The following is an 18,749-nucleotide window of genomic DNA, read 5'->3' as shown; positions in this document are numbered from 1 at the left end:
CATCTTCACCTGCCTGCAAGTATTCATTTAACGTCACCCTGCTTCTGCCATTTAGTTTTCGGGTATGTAATTTAGGAAAAAAAGGCTCTGCTGGCTCAACACCAGCCTTTACTGCATGTGCAGTTACAGGAGACAGAGCATCACAATGCACAGCAACAAGGCCCTTGGTCTTAAAAGTCACATATACATTTTAGCGGTTTGCAAATTCAAGTTGTCACTACTGAGTACCTTAATTTTTTCAAGATGACTAATGCATCCCCTCTACTCACCAGGAGCTCTTCCTCTTGCAGTTTCCGAGCAATCTCTGCATCAGACAATTCCTGTTCCCTTAGGGGTTTATCATAAGTGGCTTGCCTCATCCCCCTCAACTTAGTTCCTACAGAATTGGGAGAGAGAACAATCAGCTCACCCATTTCCCAAATGCTTCAGAAAGGAAATCCCCACCATCTCCTCAGCCTCCTGCAGAGCCCCCACTCGAGGGGACCACAGACCACTAGGGCGTACTTGCCAGGCAGACATTTTGAGAGTACTTTTCGCTAAGGTGCAGCACACACCTTAGAATAAGTTTTTTCTATACATATAGTTACACCATGTCTTACAAGGCAAATGCAACTGTTCGCTAGAAGAGCCATGCCTCTTGCTTCAGCTTTCAGTGACACAGCGATACTAGCAAAGGAATCAAATCGTAGATTTTTCACACACCATTGATTCAGACAGGGGAGAGCAGCCTAATGTGCTACAAGCACAGCAGAGTCCTTAAACACACCTCTGGAGCAGCGTGGGCTGCAGGAGATGTCTGGGACAGATGCACAATGTTTCTGACAATTTCATGCTTTGGCCTGACCCACGAATTTTACAATTCGTAGTGAGAAAACAGACACGTAAACAGTTTTGGAGTTCACACAAGGTTCAGTTCTTGCTTTGAGTACAGAGGGTTTTTTTGTTTTGATTTTTTTCTGAAGTGTTTATTTAAAGGTAAACCACATACAAGTGATTTAAATGTTGCATTTTGAGAGTCTCTCCGTGGTCTATTTGCAATAGGCCAAAGGAGTCCCCCTGTATCCCCGTTATAAAATGTGTGATCTCATTTCCATACAATGAATGCTTTCTCCTTCCATCTGCAGCCTGAACTGTATTGTTCAGCAATCTCAGATATCTAAACGAGCTCTCTGCTTTATGTCTGAGGTACACAAACACTCCAGCTGTCTGTCTGTGTCTCTCCCATCCCAAACTCAGAAAATAAGCTTCACTCAAAACTTTCATGCTTCCTGCACTTTGTTTGCACACTGATTATAAATACATTACAGCTCAGTGGGCCACATATCAGTTTACTTCTGATCAGATAAGACCAAGGAAAAAAAGAGTTTTTAGAGGTCAATAGGTTACCTTCTGTGCATCTATCAAACTACGATCGTACTCCATCAGATATCCCAAATGCTTCAAACTGCAGGCCAGAGACCTCACGCATTAACCCCAAATCAAAACGTGGAATAGGAACACACTGGCTCTTCAGGTATTAAATGTGGTATATGGGGTATTTTTGCTTTTTTGCTTTGATTAAATTTAAGTCAACAGATCCAATGACTTTAAGCAAGTAACACCCCTCTTACACATGACCTTAGCATAAAAAAAAAAAACAACAAAACTTTTGGCACTTCTGACAGTTACAATTAAGTGTACAGCCTGGCCTTGCCAGAACAGTTTGATTGATCCAAGCTGTGAAAAGCTGCAATCTCAAGCCAGCACAGAAATTCCACTGAAAAGCATCAGCTTGGTCAGAGTTATATTATTCAGACTGCTTCCAAGGCCACTGTAAGCACAGTTCTACCCCACTGGAACAGCTTCACTGACAGACTTTCATACACTGATGCCCCCATGAAGAGCAAAACTGCATTTCCAGGAATTTTTCACTGAACAGCCATGACTGAGCTTGCTTTATACACAGACTGGTACCAGTCTTCATTTGTTCAGAAAGCAACAGCAAACATTACTCGCACATCACTTCTGCCCGCACTCAGGGGAGCACAAAGCCCGCCCCGATTCCCCCAGGAAGAGGATGTGAGCTTTTGGCTGTCCTGACTCCACGTGAGGGTGATCAGAGACTGAGTCACTCCGTCCCATGCTGTATCAGGGCGTATCACAACTTACTGACCATATAAAGGCCCGATTAACACCCTCCACTTCCCCAAAGAAAACTTTTGCATGAAGACGACAAAGAACAATTCTCCTGGCATCTCTGAACACAGACATGCATCGTCTTCCTCACCTTATCCACATAAGGACCAGCTGGATGCCCTAAAGCAGGAGTTTCCCACCCTGTGGCAGGCACAGTGAAAGCGGGAGTTCAGAGACTTGGATCTAACAGACAGGTCATCCCATGAGACAGGCTCACTCCCATGCAAGTTTTAAAATCATAAAGATGTATCTGGATTTCAAAAGCCAGCAGTCCTCAAGTATTATTGAACAAAAACTACACAAGTACATGTTTCCTAGAAAAGTTCATTTCTAGGGAATTTGTCAAGAACACCTTAAAATATATCACAATTGGACACTTGTGAGCTTTGTCTAAAATCGTTTACATTTTCAACATTTTTTTTCAATAGGAATTGGATGGACGTTGCTGGCTTGTTAGTATTAAGCAAACTTTCCTCATTTACAGCCTTGCATCCCAAATCAAATCCCATTTCTGCGAGAGAAAAACCACAGCACGAATTATATCAGTGAAAATATAAGGGAATTTTTACACAGGATACCGAGGGCACCGTTTCCAACAATACCTTCTTACTCCTTCTCTTTGATGCCAGGGGACACGTCAGGAAATAAACAGTGAGAGTCTTAGCGGATAAGAAGAATCTCATTAAACAAGGGAGAAACCCAGGCAGGATTCACCATGTACACATTGCAGACTGATATTGGAGGTTAAAAGTCTTCAGAAGAAGCACCACTGATTTCAGACAGCAGGACGGGGCAAGCAAAGGTGCGTCCCCACACGTACGTACACCTTCCCCATCACCTGGTTACCTGAGTCTCTCTGGGAGTCTCCAACCTCTCCCCGGCTCACAGAGTGTGGGGACGGGGAAGGTTTCCTGCGTCCTGCGCTTTTGCAGTCTCTCTCCTCACCCCTCCTATGATCTTCTTGGAATTCGGAGTCACGGAGCTTCCCGTCGTGCTCTGTCCTGTGCGAAGAGCGGCCCCAAAGGCGGGATTTACGGTTTTCAGGGCGTGCCAGCTGGCTGCCGCCCCGACGCCAGGTCTCCTGCTCAGCCTCTAGCTCCACGTCAAGAAGAGGAAGACGCTTTTCTCTGTCTTGCCTTGCTGGCTTTCTGCTGCATCGTGCCTGGTCTGCGAGTCCATGCTCTGACTCCAGGTCAAGGCTGAGAGGTCTCCGAGCCTTCTCCCTGCCGGCTGCCCTCCTCTCCTGCAGCTCCCAGCTGCTGCTGTGCTTATGGGCACCACAATCAGCCTCTCTTTCCAGGTCGAGGCTGGGAGGTCTCCCAGACCCACCTTGGCTGGCTGATTTCTGCCTCTGCCGATGGCCATCAGTGGCCTCGCTTGGTTGAGGAGATCTGTGATGATCCTCTGAAGGGACACGCCTGTGTTTGGAGGCACCGTCGGACAGAGGTGAGTGTGCTTTTTGGCGCTCTCTCCGCCGGTGCGCATGCCTATCATCACCACGTGCCCTGGGAGACTCAGAAACCTGCTCCCCAGGATCACCCCGGAGGTGCTCTGAGCAACAGGGGGGACAAACAAGGAGGTGGTTAGTGACACGGGGGTTAGCGGCTGCTCAACGAGGCCAGAATTACAGCACGCAGACGAAAGAAGCCTGAGGCAAGGGAAAGGTGGAAATGCAGGTAAAGCACAGTGGGGCTACAAAGAAAATAACAGGGATATAACACTTGTAGGATGCAACAGGAGACAGAGAGAAGCGGCAGCCTGGCCGGCACCAGGGCAGCACAGGAGGCAAAGGGGTTGAAGCAGAAAGCACGGCTACAGCCCCAAAGTCTGTCCAAGCACCTCCTAAGGCAAGGGCAAGCCACTGTGAAGATTAAGGACTTTTACTGATGCCATTAGGGATGGAAAAACAGAGAGCAGAGCAACTCGCCTCCTGGCAATCTGTCACTGCTGCAGGATATTGGACTCCTGATGAGAAAAGGGCTTACGAGGGAAAGCACAAAACAGAGGCAAGGCCAGGAGGCCCCGAGCAGAGGGCCGTGTTGGAGCCTGGTTTATGAGCACCCACGCCTTGCCCTGGCTTCACCACAGGGTAATTCCCCAGAAATAACAGCCTTAACTGAACAGGGGGAAAGACCCACCTTTTGTGAGTAAGAAGAGAGAGGGGTGGGACAGCATTTTTTTTATTATTATTTTAAAAAAGACATGATGGATAGCTGCAGTATCCATACACTTTCCACCACATCTCTTGAAGACTCAGGAGTTTCGGGGCCTGCACTTACTGCTTCAACAGAAGTTTAGACTGTCTGCAGAAAGGGCTACAGAAACTTAAGGGCAGGATAAGATTTCACAAAAGTCAAGCTCCTGACCTCAGCAGTGTTGCTGGAAAAGCCGCTTACTCAGCGGCTTAGTAGGGTTGTTTCCTCTGTGCTTTTCAGAAAACACGTGGAAATTTGCTTTGCTTTAGTTTCAGTAACAAAACCTCCACAACTATGAGGATGCAGAAGGCTTCCTGTATACAACCTGCTAATTAATTTAATCTCAATCAACTTATTTGATAAGAAAAATTATTGCACTGAGTGAACTGTTATCTCTACAGCAGCTTTTCAAAGTGCAGAAGAAATTTCCTTGAAGCAGAGGCTGATTACAAACAGAATCATACAAAAATCAGGATAAGACTTCCCTTCTCCATTGCTAAGAGTTTTTATAGCATCTTAAAATATTTACTATATTTCACTGCACCTGAGCTGCATTCTGTTTTCATAAATAGCTCTGCCTTCCCTACAATCATCCAAGTTTCAGAAGTAAGAAAACAAAAAAAAATGCCAGCCAAAAACTGAATGTTCCCTTCAAGTCATACTGTTCAAAAAAAAAAAAAAAAAGCTTTTCTGAGCCAGCAAAAATAGAGCCTACTGAAAACCTATCTTGAAAACAAATGGGTTTTGTTTGTGTGACTTATCCGGAATAGATATATTTTTAAGAATCCAAGAACTGTAAGAGTAACCACAGCAGTTCCTGTTAACTGGCAGGTTTTTCTGTTCAGTTTTAGATTGTGAGCATGATTTACGGAATTGTTATATCCAATAAAACAATTTCAGAGACTTACTGAACAATATACACCAGAACCCAAAAGCAAGAGTCAGGATTAATTATTTATTTTTTTAAATAATATTAGCAAGGGTCTAAAAATTAGCTCAATTTTGTCATTTACAAAAAGCTCAATATACACGTCAGCATGGAGAGGAGATGCATGAAAGAGCAAAGCATGGCTGCATTGGGAAAAGATCGATGCAGGAAACACAATCATGCTAGACAGCCCAAGCAGGACATCTGTTTTTGGGGTATCTCAGGGCAATTAACTCCTCAGCAGGCACTGGTTCCTGCAGCACCTTTTGCGGAGCCCAAGTAAACACTCCTTAGGTCCTGGTGTTACTCTCTCAAGCAGCAAGTGACTAAGCGAATACAGAAATGTTTTTCATGGCACAGACACGTCTGGGAGGAACTCAGCTTTCTTTCACGTTTATTTTTCCACTCTTTAAAAAGCTCGGTTTGCTCTCAAGTAATAACTCTAATCCACACTCCTCCTGGATGTGGATAAATTTTTATTCAGTCAAGACAGACTAAAACCCAAACAAAGCAAAAGCTTTTCTTTTGAGTATAAGATCACAAGTAACAAGGACAACATAAAAGAATGCTGAAGTCTAATCAAATGGTGCCCCAGTATTTATGAGGTTTCAGATCAATGTACTAGATGGTCCAGACATCAAAATCCACTTCAGTTCTTCCATTCTATTTTATTTTTTTTTTTATTTTTTTATTTTTTTTTAGGAACAAGGATCAAGAACAGCACTACTATAAATGGTCATGCAAAAAGTGCCTTCCACCTCACCTCCAAAACTACAGATTACAGCACGAAGAAAAGTTAGACCCACAAGATATCCTGCTTTTCAAATCCATAACAGAAAAAGTTCAGAGAATCATAGACTTCTGTCAGCTGCTTTCTGTTATAAAAAAAATCCATCCTGTCATACCATCTCTGCCTGGCAACACTTTTACCTATACTGCATTTTTTCAGAGACATAACCCATTTAATTCTGAAAAATTAAAGCATGTGTTGGCCATAGAACTCTCAGATCAAAGTCTTTTCCAGCTCTGCACACATACCAGAACTTGGGGCCATGAAGTTTCCACCTAGTTATGGTTTTGCACTCTGTGCTGTGCATTTTCTTGGCCTTCCTTGAACTTGTTCCCAATTGGAACTAAAATACTTGATGTCTGAGTTCAAATAAAGACATTTAAAATTGCCAGTAGTATGGATGTTAAAGCGAGAAATAAGAGGTTTGATCTTCATCTTCACAATCTGTTAATCAAAATCAGCCTGTCTCTGCCCCACCACATACATTTTGAAGCAAGAACACAAGAACCACCACCAGTGCACAGCAAAGCAATCCCCACATTACTCCATAATTAAACACACCCCGATTCTCTGCTCCCAATTTAAAGAAAGTCTGTATCTGATCGTAAAAGATGCCGAAAAGAAAGCAGTGCAGTGCTGTGGGTCATATCTTCTTCACGAAATACAGTCCCAGAGGATAACTGCAGCAAAGACATTGTGTGGATATGACCTTGTTATTCAGTAAGTCATTCAAAGAAGTTGTGCTAATTTTAAGGCTTGGATACATACCTGCAAGAGGTTATTTTTGAAAGGTTGTTCCACGAACCAGCATTTATTCCTTAATGCACGTACCAGTGTCAGCATCACAGATGAGCACACACATTCAAAGAGAAACAGTTCCAAGTGCGGAGTTGTGTCTGCATTTCTCCCCTACGCACTTGCAGCATTACGTAGAAATAACTGTGACTTACCAGTACCCTCAGCTGCTGTATTTTCCCACAAGTAGTTCCTGACTCTAGAATGAAGTTAGATCCTGGCTTTGGAAATTTATGGAATGCTACAGTACTGAATGCAAGTAATGGAAATCTCCCTAACTAAGTTGCTAGATCACCAGGTTCACCTATAATACCACGATCTTGACACTTTATGAAGGAAGAACTTACCTCCATTTTCTGAATAATAGCTATCTTCATACACTTCGTGTCCCTGGGATCCTGGGTAGTGCTTCTTGCGCTTTTTTTCTTCCTGCAGTTCTTTCTGTTGTAGGAGACGGGCAATGTCCTACGGAGATTGAAGAAAAGAGTCATTACCTTCCCCTAAAAAACATCTTCAGATGCTTTTATTAAAATACAACTATAAAAATCCTCAGTTTTGTTTTTCAGACACGTAAGTGACAAGATTACTCTTGAATTCAAACCATGTGCTAGAAGGGCTTCCACCTTCGTGGCTGACATAAAAGGCTATCTCAGCAATCAGCACACAACCTCCTCCAGGCCCACCACTGAACTTACAAAGAACTTGCAGGTTCCTCATCTATCTGCATGCAAGCCTGCAAAGCCCTAATGACCGAAGAGGGACAGGAGGAATTTCTTGGGCAAACTCAGGCTTCCAGCAGCATTTTGGTTGTTAGATAAGAGCACAACACGCTCACACAAGCGGTGTGCTGGACCTCCCTCCTCAACTCCACCAGCCAAGGAAAAATACCCAGGCAAAGACTCTCTCTAGCTGAAGGCACTTCTGACTGAAAGGACTTCCTAAACCAGCCTGTGAACTCACTTCAAACCAGGTGTAATTTACAGGGACTGTTGGATGCCAAGTAGGGAGATGCATCACTTTGACAGAGGCTGAAGGAAAAGAAAAATCGAATGGGACGTTAGGAAGAGAGGAGCTACAGACACCACAGGAGTGCTGTGGGAACTGTAGGCCGTTTATCTCCTGTCACTGTTTTGGTAGACACGCCATCAAAGAGAACAGCACTCCATTTTCTTAATTGATTTTCTTTCAGGATGACTAATAGTTCAACAAGGCCTAGCAATAGTAAACAGCTCTCTGGGGGCTTGCTCGCTTGGGGCCCAGAAGCTTGCGAGTCAGAGGAGCCAATCTGAAGCTAAGAAGAGAAGCTGGAAGATTCTACCAGCAGGTCAAGCTCACCCTAGGCCAGTATTCATTTAAGCCTCCCTAGGCCTCAGGGCCTTTACAGAGCTGTTCATGGAGAACATACGCTGCAGGCAGGAGAGGCATCAGTGAAATACAAAGTCAGAAAAAACTTCCAAAAACAAAGCCAGCACTGGAGGACAGTAGATGGGTGTTCAAATACAAGCTATTATTTCAGGATTCAGATCAGATTTGTACAGTAAACAGCTTTGTCAAGGACCTTGGGACACCACAGGCTCTTTACCAAAAAATTTCCTTCCCTCGGCACGGTTAAACTCTACCAAGTAGAGCAAGTCTATAAATACATGGGCTTAAGCACATTATCTCCAGGATTGAGACAGTTCAGGACTTGCAAATCCGCATAAGCCATTTCTGACAAACTGAACCTGTAAGCAGGTAGACTGAGCACTTTATTTAAAAGCCCTGCACATCTGGCTGGATCTGCCCGAATGCTGCCCAGTGGTGGCATAGCACTGCTGGCCACTCCTGGTATCAGTTACTGCATACGCTGGACAAATACCACACCCTCGCGTGCGACAAATACACGATGAATTCGGCACACATCCAGCATCAGTACAATTCAGCACGTCCTGCAGGGTGTGTGTACTGATGCCATGTTGAGGGTCACAGGAGCTGCTCTGATGGGGTCCCTGCTCTGCTACCTGACAAACCCTTGGGCACTGCACAGCCCCACTCACATTGCTCAGGCCCTGCATCAGTACAGGAGCCCCCTCAGAAGAAATAACACTGGTGAGGGTCCTGGAAGGACAGCAGGATCAACTCCAGCTCTCCAGAAGTCCCGCTGTAAAGGCAGTGACAGGCAGCACTGCTGCACCTTGGTACTCAGCTGCAGCCTAACCCAGCACACGTGTGTTTCAGCCACACTTCAAAACTTCCCACTTACCAGCGGGAAGAGAAAGAATATTTATGGCTTCTCCTCATCATCGAGACATATTCATTTGAAGATTGCTCCTGACATCAAAAGAGGATCACCATGCTGGTTTGACAGGTTGCAGGGACCTGCTGTCAGACTGCTGACATCCCAAAAGCTCTCTGCTTAAAGCTGTGTGATTGCAATACCAGAGCCAGCACGAGCAGTATTGCATCCCCTTTGCTTTCCCCAGAAAAATAACATAGATGGTTACATTTACAAATCCTTTAGCCAGTGTCCCTCCTACTAGCATTACCACAAGAACCTCTGAAGACCTCCTGGCCAGCCTTTCAGTACTTGTTCGGACATAATGGTACAAGAATAAAATGAGGTCTGGAACAAGCAAACTGATGCATCTGTCACTTACAGACTAATTCTTATTTCAGGTTCTTCCAAGAAACAGCCTTGTGTTCAAGTTCTTCCTATAGACGAAATGCCACTAGATGCCTCTTCAGCATCATGAGACTACCTAGACTTCTTGGGGACCTATCCGTAATCAAATACAGGGCCACACTCCAGGCTCAAACAGTCACAGATAGGACTAGAATGTGTCTCCCAAAACCCCAATCTGGTACACAATGAAGTGATCAACAAGCAAAATCCTTTGAAGGCCATGGACAGACCACACTGACCACACTCAGTCAAGAGCAGCAGGGCAATATTCTGCAATCACAAAAAGAATCTGCTAGCGATTAACTGCAACAGGGTGTTCAGGCTGTAAAAATTAATCTGAAGATGAAGAAAGGTAAGGGAGAAGCCAGAAATAGACAGCTGGGCTAAAGATCCTACTCAAGTCTTTTCACCAAACACCAAAGCAATTCTGACCCAGGATTCTTACAGAAGTAGTACCTGTCTTCTTGCATTTGAGAAGGAATATCTCAGACTGTATAAACAACTACTTCCCAACACCACAGCAATGAACGCTTCAACAATACCTACTACTACTCGCCTTCTTTGTTAGCAAGGTAACTGCCATCAACAACCCTTGATCATGAAAACCACGACTGTACCTTATCCCCATAACAGGGCTGCCTGAAAACTCTGTGCAAGTGTAGATCTGTGAGGACCAGGACTAACACCATGCAAGCCAGCTCCTGTGGCTACTGACTGAGAAATGCCTGTCCCAAAATAATTGCCACGAATAGCCCTGTCACCTTTGCAGCTTTAAAGGTTACCTCATCTTTTTCCTCCTGTCTGCGTCGCTGCTCGGCTTCAAATACCAGCTTCACTTGGATTTCCTGAGCGATCTCAGAGTCCTGTCGTTCTCTAAAAGAGAAGGAAACAAGGATTATAAGTAGCTAAAGTCAGACATCAGTCAGCCTGGAAAGAGAGATAAAAGCTGAAAGAAGCCATCCGATTTACACAGAAGAGTTATTACTTAGCAATAGTGCAGAATAAATGAATCCTCACCAGGAACGAAGTCTCCCTCTACTTATGCTGGACAAATTTAGAAAATAGGTCCCAAGACACTCACAATCAAAGTAAAAGCAAGAAAAAACAGATTCATAGGCAAGGTGCTAAGAAAGGAGATAGGAACAGTAAGACAAAGCAGGCCAAGGCAGTGCACACTCATCTTTGCAAACAGCAGTCTAATAGTGCTGCGGAGTATTTGTGGTGCATGAGGAGGGGTTTCAGGGTAAGGTTAACACAGATATTTCTAGGAAGTGTTTTTGATGTGAAAGCCAAGAAAGAGAAAGTGCAGAAATGCTTATACCAAATGCAGTATGTAGGCCAAGCGGAGGCTGGAGGTGGCAGTTCAGTAATGAATGAGAAATGCAACCGAGGTGGGACGAGATACAAGAGCAGAGGCAGTGTCAAGAGGCAAAAGAGCAATATGCATCAAAACAAGGGGTGGGAGGCAATCGTCACAGCACCACTGCGGATGCAGGTGTAGCACAAGATTGCATTAACCAGGGACAGAGAAACGTAACAGAGTAATTGAGACATGAAATCAGAGTTTCATCTGTGTGGATAGACCAGGAAGAACATATTTCTGGAGCGTCATACAGAAAGCATCTGCAAGAATTGTTCAATATTCAGCTGCATGCTCTGATGCCCAGCAAACAGGCTGGAACGATGGCCAGGGTGTTCTTAAAGCTAATCCAGAAAAGTGCTGGGGGATTTGAGAAGAAAGATTAAGATCCTTCTCCTTCAGCACTGTTGAAATTAAGCCAAAGATTTGCTCTGAACAGGTCATATCAATCTCAGATATCTCTGCAATCAAGACTGCTGAAAGGTAAGGCATAGAAGGAGATGAAAATGGGAATAACAACAGGCAGAGATTGCTTTATTAGAAGACAAAATCTTGAAGAACATCGTGGCAGTGATCAGATAGGTGATGGGAGGACTACTGAGAGCGTTTTATGAAGTCAAGCAAATATTGCAAGAGAAGCAGGTTCAACTATATCGAAGTTACACAGGAGCGCTATGGGCTGAAGCACTTGTTCTGGCCTTGAGCAAAGACCAGGGCATAAATGACCTGGCAAACTTGGAGGCAAAGGACTGGAAAGAAGTCTAGGACAAGAGCTGATGAAATTAAAAAAGTGAGCTTAGACAAGCACTTTCAGCAGCAGAACAGAGAAGCGGCATTGCTGGAGCAATTAGTGGCACGACACAGGCTTCTTTTATGGGAAATGAAGAACAACCCAAGTGGAAGGAGTGGGTAGGTGGCTCACGGTGGGGAAGGACACTGCAAGAAGAATGGTTAGAAAAGAAATGCCATCAAGAAACATCTAAATTTGTCCTACAGAAAGAAAAGGAACATGAAGCAGAAGGAGGGAAAAAGAAGTTTCTTTATTTCTGTCAACTGCTCTTTAGAAGCAGACCTACAATTGAGCACTGCATGTTATTTATACCCCCTTCCTCAAACACATGAGAGCCCCAAATCTGTGTCACAATAGGACAATTCCTTCCCTTTCCCAGACCACACTTGTGAACATTTATGAATATCTATAAGTTGACCCAGCTTAGAGACAGCCTGGAAGAAACTCATGAATTTCAGTGTTTGTAGGGCTGTAGTTATCAGTTATAGGCAAGCAATTTCAGACAGTTTCTTTCAATTTCATTAGAAAAACTGTTATTTTGTGAGTGTGTATGTTTGTGCTTTTTACTTGACTCCAGGCTGAGACCCTTTCAGAAGCACACAAGCTCACATGTCTGCAAATCTAGTTCTGGAACCTGCCTTATAAAAGTGGAACCTTGTCGAACCTGGTACCAGCAGGGAACCAGTCCCAAGCAAAACAAACAGCTGAACACGATAATACGATCCCCAGGATTCACAACGTGCCTAAAACATTAGATCTGTCATGACTCCAGTCTCAGAGGACGTGAATCCAAGTGGAAAACAGAAAGGTCAGACAACAACATGATGCAAGTCTCTAATTCCCTGGGGAAGCTGTGAACAGAGCTAACGTGCTTAGTTCACCAGCACCGACTGACTTGCTACATTCTTAAAAATCCATCTTGCTGCAGACAAACAGGAGACAAATAGCTATCTGTCTTCCAGAGGCAAGGCAGTAAGGTCACTGCCCCTCCATTCACAGCAAAGAACACCAGGAGTAATGCACAAGCAGAAAAGTTTTCTGTTTCTGATGACATGCATCTTGGAATACTCCATATCAAGTTCTTTCAAAACACTGAACAGAGGACTGCATTTTGTTTTTTGTTGATCAGTGGTAATTAAATACTAAGTCTTGATTAGTTATTGAACATAGGCACGTCTTTCAACTTGACTTGAACATAAGCACAAGGTTAAAGAGCTTTGGCAGCTCTTGTCCTCTAGTTTCTTTGGTGTGTATTCAAGCGCCCATCAGTCCCCAGGAATCAGCCAGAGAAGTATAAACATCACCAGCTCTGAACATCGCATCGATGTGTCCTTCATTCCTGGGCAGCCAGGGATGTTAGTGTCAAGGAAACCCTACATCAGCTTAGAAAAAGAATTAAAAATGTCACTGATTAGAAAGCTCCCATTCACACTGGCTGTAGCAAGTAATTGTTGCCAGATGAGACAAAATAAAAGGGTTTAAGGGAACTGTTCAAAGGAACCGTTCACATTAGTGTAACAGAATCATTATGGCACTGGGAACAAAACAAGGAAAGCGTATTTTCACGGTGTTTCAGGCAGTTATTTTAGCAACCTTGCTACTACACTTGGCAGCATGCAGGCTGCTCAGCTAGATGTGAGAGATGCTTTTAAAGAAGCATGAAAAAAAGGTTTGATGCTTCCCTGAATTCTTAAAGAGAAAAAAGTTATTTCTATTCTTGTTTATCTTCACATTTTTTTTCCTAAGAGAACCTAGGATTTGAAAGACAAAGAAAAAAGCTCTTAAGCTTAAAGAGCTTTTTTATGCTCCGTGTTTCTAAAGGGACCACCCAGTTCTGCCTCATCATTCCTCAATCACCTTGCAGCGTCAGATTGTCCTACAGAACACAAGAACAGTGAGAATCATTTTGGTGTCAGACCACACTGATCTTACGCAAAGAAAAGACAGTGGGAATGTACAGAGAATTGAGGAAGAAACAGATCCAGTTACAAAAGGATGCTTCCAACCTGCCTCTGCCCCCCTCTCCCCTTTATTTATTTTTTTTAAAGCACTGTTCTTGCAGAAAAGCTCATGCGTTCAGGAGCGGGACTTCTGCTGACATAACATTTTGCATCAGCAGTTCTGCCTGTAACTTGGCTCACAAAGTTAGCAAATCTCATTTTGCAAAGTCCTCCAACAATAAAATGGTTTGCAGTTCCCACCAAGTATCAAAAAGGAATCATCTCGGTCACACAAAGCTAATGTTTACGTTGTCACTTACATGCTCACATCTCTAATTGCTAATGAAGACAAAGCTATTGAAATAAAGCACAAACTTCAGAGATGCACACATACCTTCTGCGTGTGCTTGTAACATTGAAAACGGGCTGATTTGTCACGTCCCAGCCTTTCAAATCTTTTATGAGCAGCTCCTTTGAAGCCAGTCCTGCATCACACACATCTGCAATACAGAGCTCTTCTACTCCATCACCATCACTGCCAGATGAACCACCCAGGGCTTGTGATCTACCACCAACTGCATCTGATGGGTGGCATCACAGAGCAAGGCACAAGCCGGGATGTGGCGCAGCAGCTGGGAAATGTATCCTGCCTTGCAGACCCTGATTTTGCAGGGAGGCCCATCAGAAAGCAAGCTGCTGTCTCTCGTCATTGTGATCTGACAAAGCCCTGTCACACAGCCACTTTATAACTTCTCACACATTGTAAGAGCTCAAGTGAGAGAAAAAAGAAAAGAAAAGCACTAGTGTCAACTCCTGTCCTCACTACTCTGTGCCGGAGCCCAGTATCAATGCTTTCACAGCAACAGATAATTCAAAGGCAAAAGACTCATCAACCTGGACCCCACATACCAGCAGTCAGCTTGAAACAAAGCAACTACTTTCAGTCCTCTGATCAAATGGGATGAACGCTTAAACAGCTCCATCCCCAACTCACAGGTCTTTTTGGCGCTTCTGGATTTGAGCACGTGCTTTCAGATCCTCCTCCTCTTGCAGTTGCTTGGCCACCTGCAAGTCATGCTGCACCAGACGATTACGTTGAATGTTTGTCGCCAAGTGATGCTCAACTAGAAATAAACATAGACAAGAACCCCAAAATCAGCCTGAAGAACTTCATGGTGTTAACAAGATGAAACAAGTGAGAGGGATATTCCAGGCTAGAAAGGAGGAGTTTTCCATAGGGTAACATCATGTAATATCTCTACAGCTGGGGTAGGTACTTGAGACTGCCTCATTTCAACTCTGAGGGGGCTGCATATATGTGCCTGTTACCAAAACAAGATCTACACATATTAATTGCATACAGATTTAGAGGGAATTCTCTTTAGGCTTTGAACTTCATTTTCCGGTCACAGGAAATTATCCTTGATTAATAAAGTGGTCTGGAAGAGACCACTAGAACACAGTGAGGATGAGCTGAACCTAAACCACTTCTGATGGATGCTTCCCTAATTTCTTCTCAAGAACCTCCAGAGACAGGAACTCCTCTCCCTCTTTATATAATAGGTTCCAGAACCTCACTACCTTTATATTTAGCAACAGAGCAACTGAATACTACATTGAGTCCTTTACCATACATGGATACTGCCTGCAAGAAAAGATGGCTACAAGAGCTGCAGCTGAGAGCCAGCTTTAGCTCAGTGCTCTCAGGTTCCAGCAGCAAGGGCACTTCAGTGCAACCTGCACGCCCCAGGAGCGGCCGGAACAGCATTAGCACCTCGTACCATACACACCAATGGGGCTGGCACGCTGCAAAACAGATTAGAGAGGCCACCACACCTCAAACTGTAATGCAAACATAACCCATGTAAAAATCACCAGGCACTCTGAAGTCCCTGGCCATACTCTCCTCCCCACCCCACCCCCACCCCTTTTTTTTTTTAAACCCTTGTAGCATTCAGCTGCCCTACCTCAAAAAGACCTTAAAGGAAGCCTCCTTTCTAAAGGCAGGCACTAGCAATTCTGAAAGAAGTAAATGAAGAGGTTTCTTCTGGCTGTGCCTCACGTCAGCCTATAAAATCTGAAGTTTCCAAAATTGCTAGTCATTTCTAAAAACCTTGCACAGCAGCGAAACTTCAAGTGCACTCCCACATACAATCTTATTATAAACAGCATAAACAAACTCAACTTTAAAGGAGAGTTGCATTTCATGTATTCAATTTTCTAATATCTCTAGGGTGCAATGTAAGCTGGGGGAGAGCACGCAGTGGTGTTATAATACAGCAAATACAGTAATAATGATATTCCATACTCCATTAGAAAGAATAACAAATAAAAGCAGGGAGGGTTGTTCTAAGCAAAACCAACAAAACCAACTATCTGCTGGGACAAATTTCCTCCAGTTTGTTCCAAGCATTGTTACTTACTCTCTTGTTCCTGCAAGTTATGGGCCAAGGTATGATCTTCCAGAACAGCGAAGTCTCGACATACTGTACAGGGAAACAAAGCCAAAAGAATTAGGATCAGGAGGTGAAGGAAAAACAAGTACACCAAAACCATCAAGACAGACACGAGGGTCAGGAAAGCATACATAAACAGATTATAGACACACTTACCGCCCACCAGCTGAGGTCTGCACCTGATTTTTTTCACACTCCTGCACTTGCAGCTATTTTTCCACACCCTTACTTTTTTGCCCCTACGTGCACTATGAGTCTCCACTTTCCCCTCCACCTCAGCTTTAGCTTAAGCCCAGAAGTGCCCTGTACCACCACTGTACCAGACCACGTGTACAAAGCCCTGCACACCACTCAGCCACCTGCATTTACACCAGTACCCACACTGAGTGCTTTCAGCTAAACCCAAGCTCCAGCATTGGTGCTTCCTGTGGCTTCCTTTGCCAGGTTAGAGCTGGAGCCTACAATTTTCCCTGCCTGAAGGCACGTGCACACTGCCACCCCCGAGGAGCAGAGCAGACTGTGCTCCACGGCTCTCCCTGCAAGGCATTTCGGCTGGCTCGAGAATCACTTTACAGTCGTCTCCTATAAGCTCCATCAGCTTTGAGCGCAGATGGCAGGCATGTACCAAGAGCCCCCACGTTGCTCCTGCGAGAACACACTCCCCTGCTCAAACCAGAAGCAGGTCAGTGCTCAGGGACCACAGGTCCCTTTTGTGCTCCGTGCAGCACTGGAAACACCCGCTGCTGGGCTGATCATCCCATGCAGCCTTTCCAGAGCCTCTGCTCTTCATCATGCAGACTTTGAACCTGCATTCCTCATGCCCAGCTACGTCCTCCTCACGTGCCTCTTCTAGAGCACAGCGTGCCTGAAGCGAGCCAAGTTAGCGATACAGACAGCTATGCAAACATACCCCACCTCTGGTACACGCCTCCCCGGCTTTCGAGTCGTCACAAATTCCTAACAACAACCTCGTATTTACTCTGACCGAGGATGAAAGTGCCAAATGGCACTGGAAGTAGCACTGATTGCTGTGCAATCATGCTAGAAACACCCCTGATCTCAGCCGACGTGTAGTCACCGGTAACGCACACAAACACCGCACACAAATATCTAATATAGAAAGTTAAATAACAGAGACTTCAGTGGCTTGAACATAAGACGATGCTGTAGCAAGAACTCATCCTGGCTAAATCCTGCAGCCTGAAATCGGGTGCATTTGGCACAACCCACGTTCCAAGGAGGCGCCTCGCCTGGCATCGTTACCCCTCCATGCTCTGAGACTGTACCAAGGAGCACCACCAGCTTTCCCAGCGCTTTGCCACAGGTCCCAGGACTGCTCTCCCCCAGCAAAAGAGTTTGGGTAAGGCAACTGCAGAAAAAACAAATCACAAATCTAAGGTCCACTCAGCAACCATGAGACTTCGAGACCAAAAGAATGACAGGAACCTAACTTTTTAGTAGATAGGCCCAACTTGGAAGCGGAAAAGGAAAATGTTCTCTCTCCAGCCTCAAGACAGGACTGGCTGGCTGCAGTCCAAAACTGTTTCACCGACCTGCAGGTTCTGAAATGTGAGTAGTCTGATCTCTACTCCTATTCTGAGAACTAAGAAAAAGTTTCTTTTTTCCATAGACTACATGAATAAGTACTCAAAACCCATGCAAACCCTCCTTCTTCCCTCCATCACACACAACTCAGCCTGGTCGAGCTCAACACATCGGGGTCTGCTGAATAGCCCCCAACCCCAGAGCCACGTCAGCCTGCTGGGCATGCTTAGGCCAAGGGCTATTGAGTCATTTTTAGCGCAAGAGCAGTTTCTGAGTTAATTAATAGACTTCAGACAAAATAAAATGAGTTCCATAGAAAACATTTTATTTTTGGCCTACAATTTAGGGGAGCTGTTGGGGTGAAACGCAGCTGAGGCTGTGTGGATGAGCACACCTGCAAACGCAGAGCTCCCATTCGCTTCAACGGGAGCTTAAGGCAGGGGCACCGAAAAACTGAGAACAGAGAGGTCTGACACCTGTTCTTCCTGGATGCAACAAGCTAAGCTGCTTAAGAGTGCCCAGGAGAGGAATGTCTCCCGTTTGAGGTGTACGGCACAAAGCAGAACTGCACCGTGCTCTAGAAGCTGCAAGCAGATGTATGAACCGCTTCCGCCCGGCTCCAAAGGTAAAGCCTCCGGGGAAGACTGAGGTTTCTCTTCGGCAAAGTAACAGCCTGAAAGAGAAAGTGAAAACAAACAAAATCCCCAGGATGTACCAAAGCTACAGGGGGGATTTCTGAGGAACCTGTTCGTGAAAGCGTTCAGAGCCTGAGCGGACAACGCTTCCACCACTGCTAAGGGTGGAAACCACGGCGAGGGAACGAGGTGCCCCCGAGCCACAGCCCCAGGGAGGTAAGGCTCCCACGTCAGGCAGCAACCCAACCGGCAGCCCTCGCTTCAGGTCAGAAACAGTGCTTCGGGGAAAGAACAGGCAGCAGGGCGGAGATGAGGACGCCTGTGGTCATACAATCCCCTAGTGACTCTATTTAAGCGTGTATAATTCTGGATGGTGCAATTAAGGTTTTGTCATTGCCTTCTTTTTATTGCAACTTCTTTTAAAAAAGGAAAGAGGATACTAAATACTGAGCAGCACCGAAACACTTGCAATTGGCCT

General features: G+C 44.9%; 1 protein-coding gene across 2 annotated transcripts in view; it reads right to left on the bottom strand.

The window, feature by feature from the left end:
* CCDC50 (coiled-coil domain containing 50) overlaps positions 1-18,749 on the bottom strand; it is a 42,370-nt gene that overhangs the window by 10,297 nt on the left and 13,324 nt on the right. The window contains exons 2-7 of one of the 2 annotated variants that reach the window (XM_080604186.1): positions 16,059-16,121; positions 14,630-14,759; positions 10,328-10,418; positions 7,231-7,348; positions 3,022-3,726; positions 270-376 (exon numbers count right to left, since the gene is read on the bottom strand). In XM_080604186.1, coding sequence (XP_080460312.1) covers positions 270-376; positions 3,022-3,726; positions 7,231-7,348; positions 10,328-10,418; positions 14,630-14,759; positions 16,059-16,121 — 1,214 coding nt within the window. The remainder of the gene's footprint in view (positions 1-269; positions 377-3,021; positions 3,727-7,230; positions 7,349-10,327; positions 10,419-14,629; positions 14,760-16,058; positions 16,122-18,749) is intronic. The other variant, XM_080604187.1, reaches the window with a different exon arrangement.

Source organism: Anser brachyrhynchus (genome assembly GCF_964034855.1).
Source record: "Anser brachyrhynchus genome assembly, chromosome: 9".
Lineage (NCBI taxonomy): Eukaryota > Metazoa > Chordata > Aves > Anseriformes > Anatidae > Anser > Anser brachyrhynchus.
The sequence above is the reverse complement of the archived record's forward strand: the minus strand, read 5'-3'. Positions and strand labels throughout refer to the sequence as shown.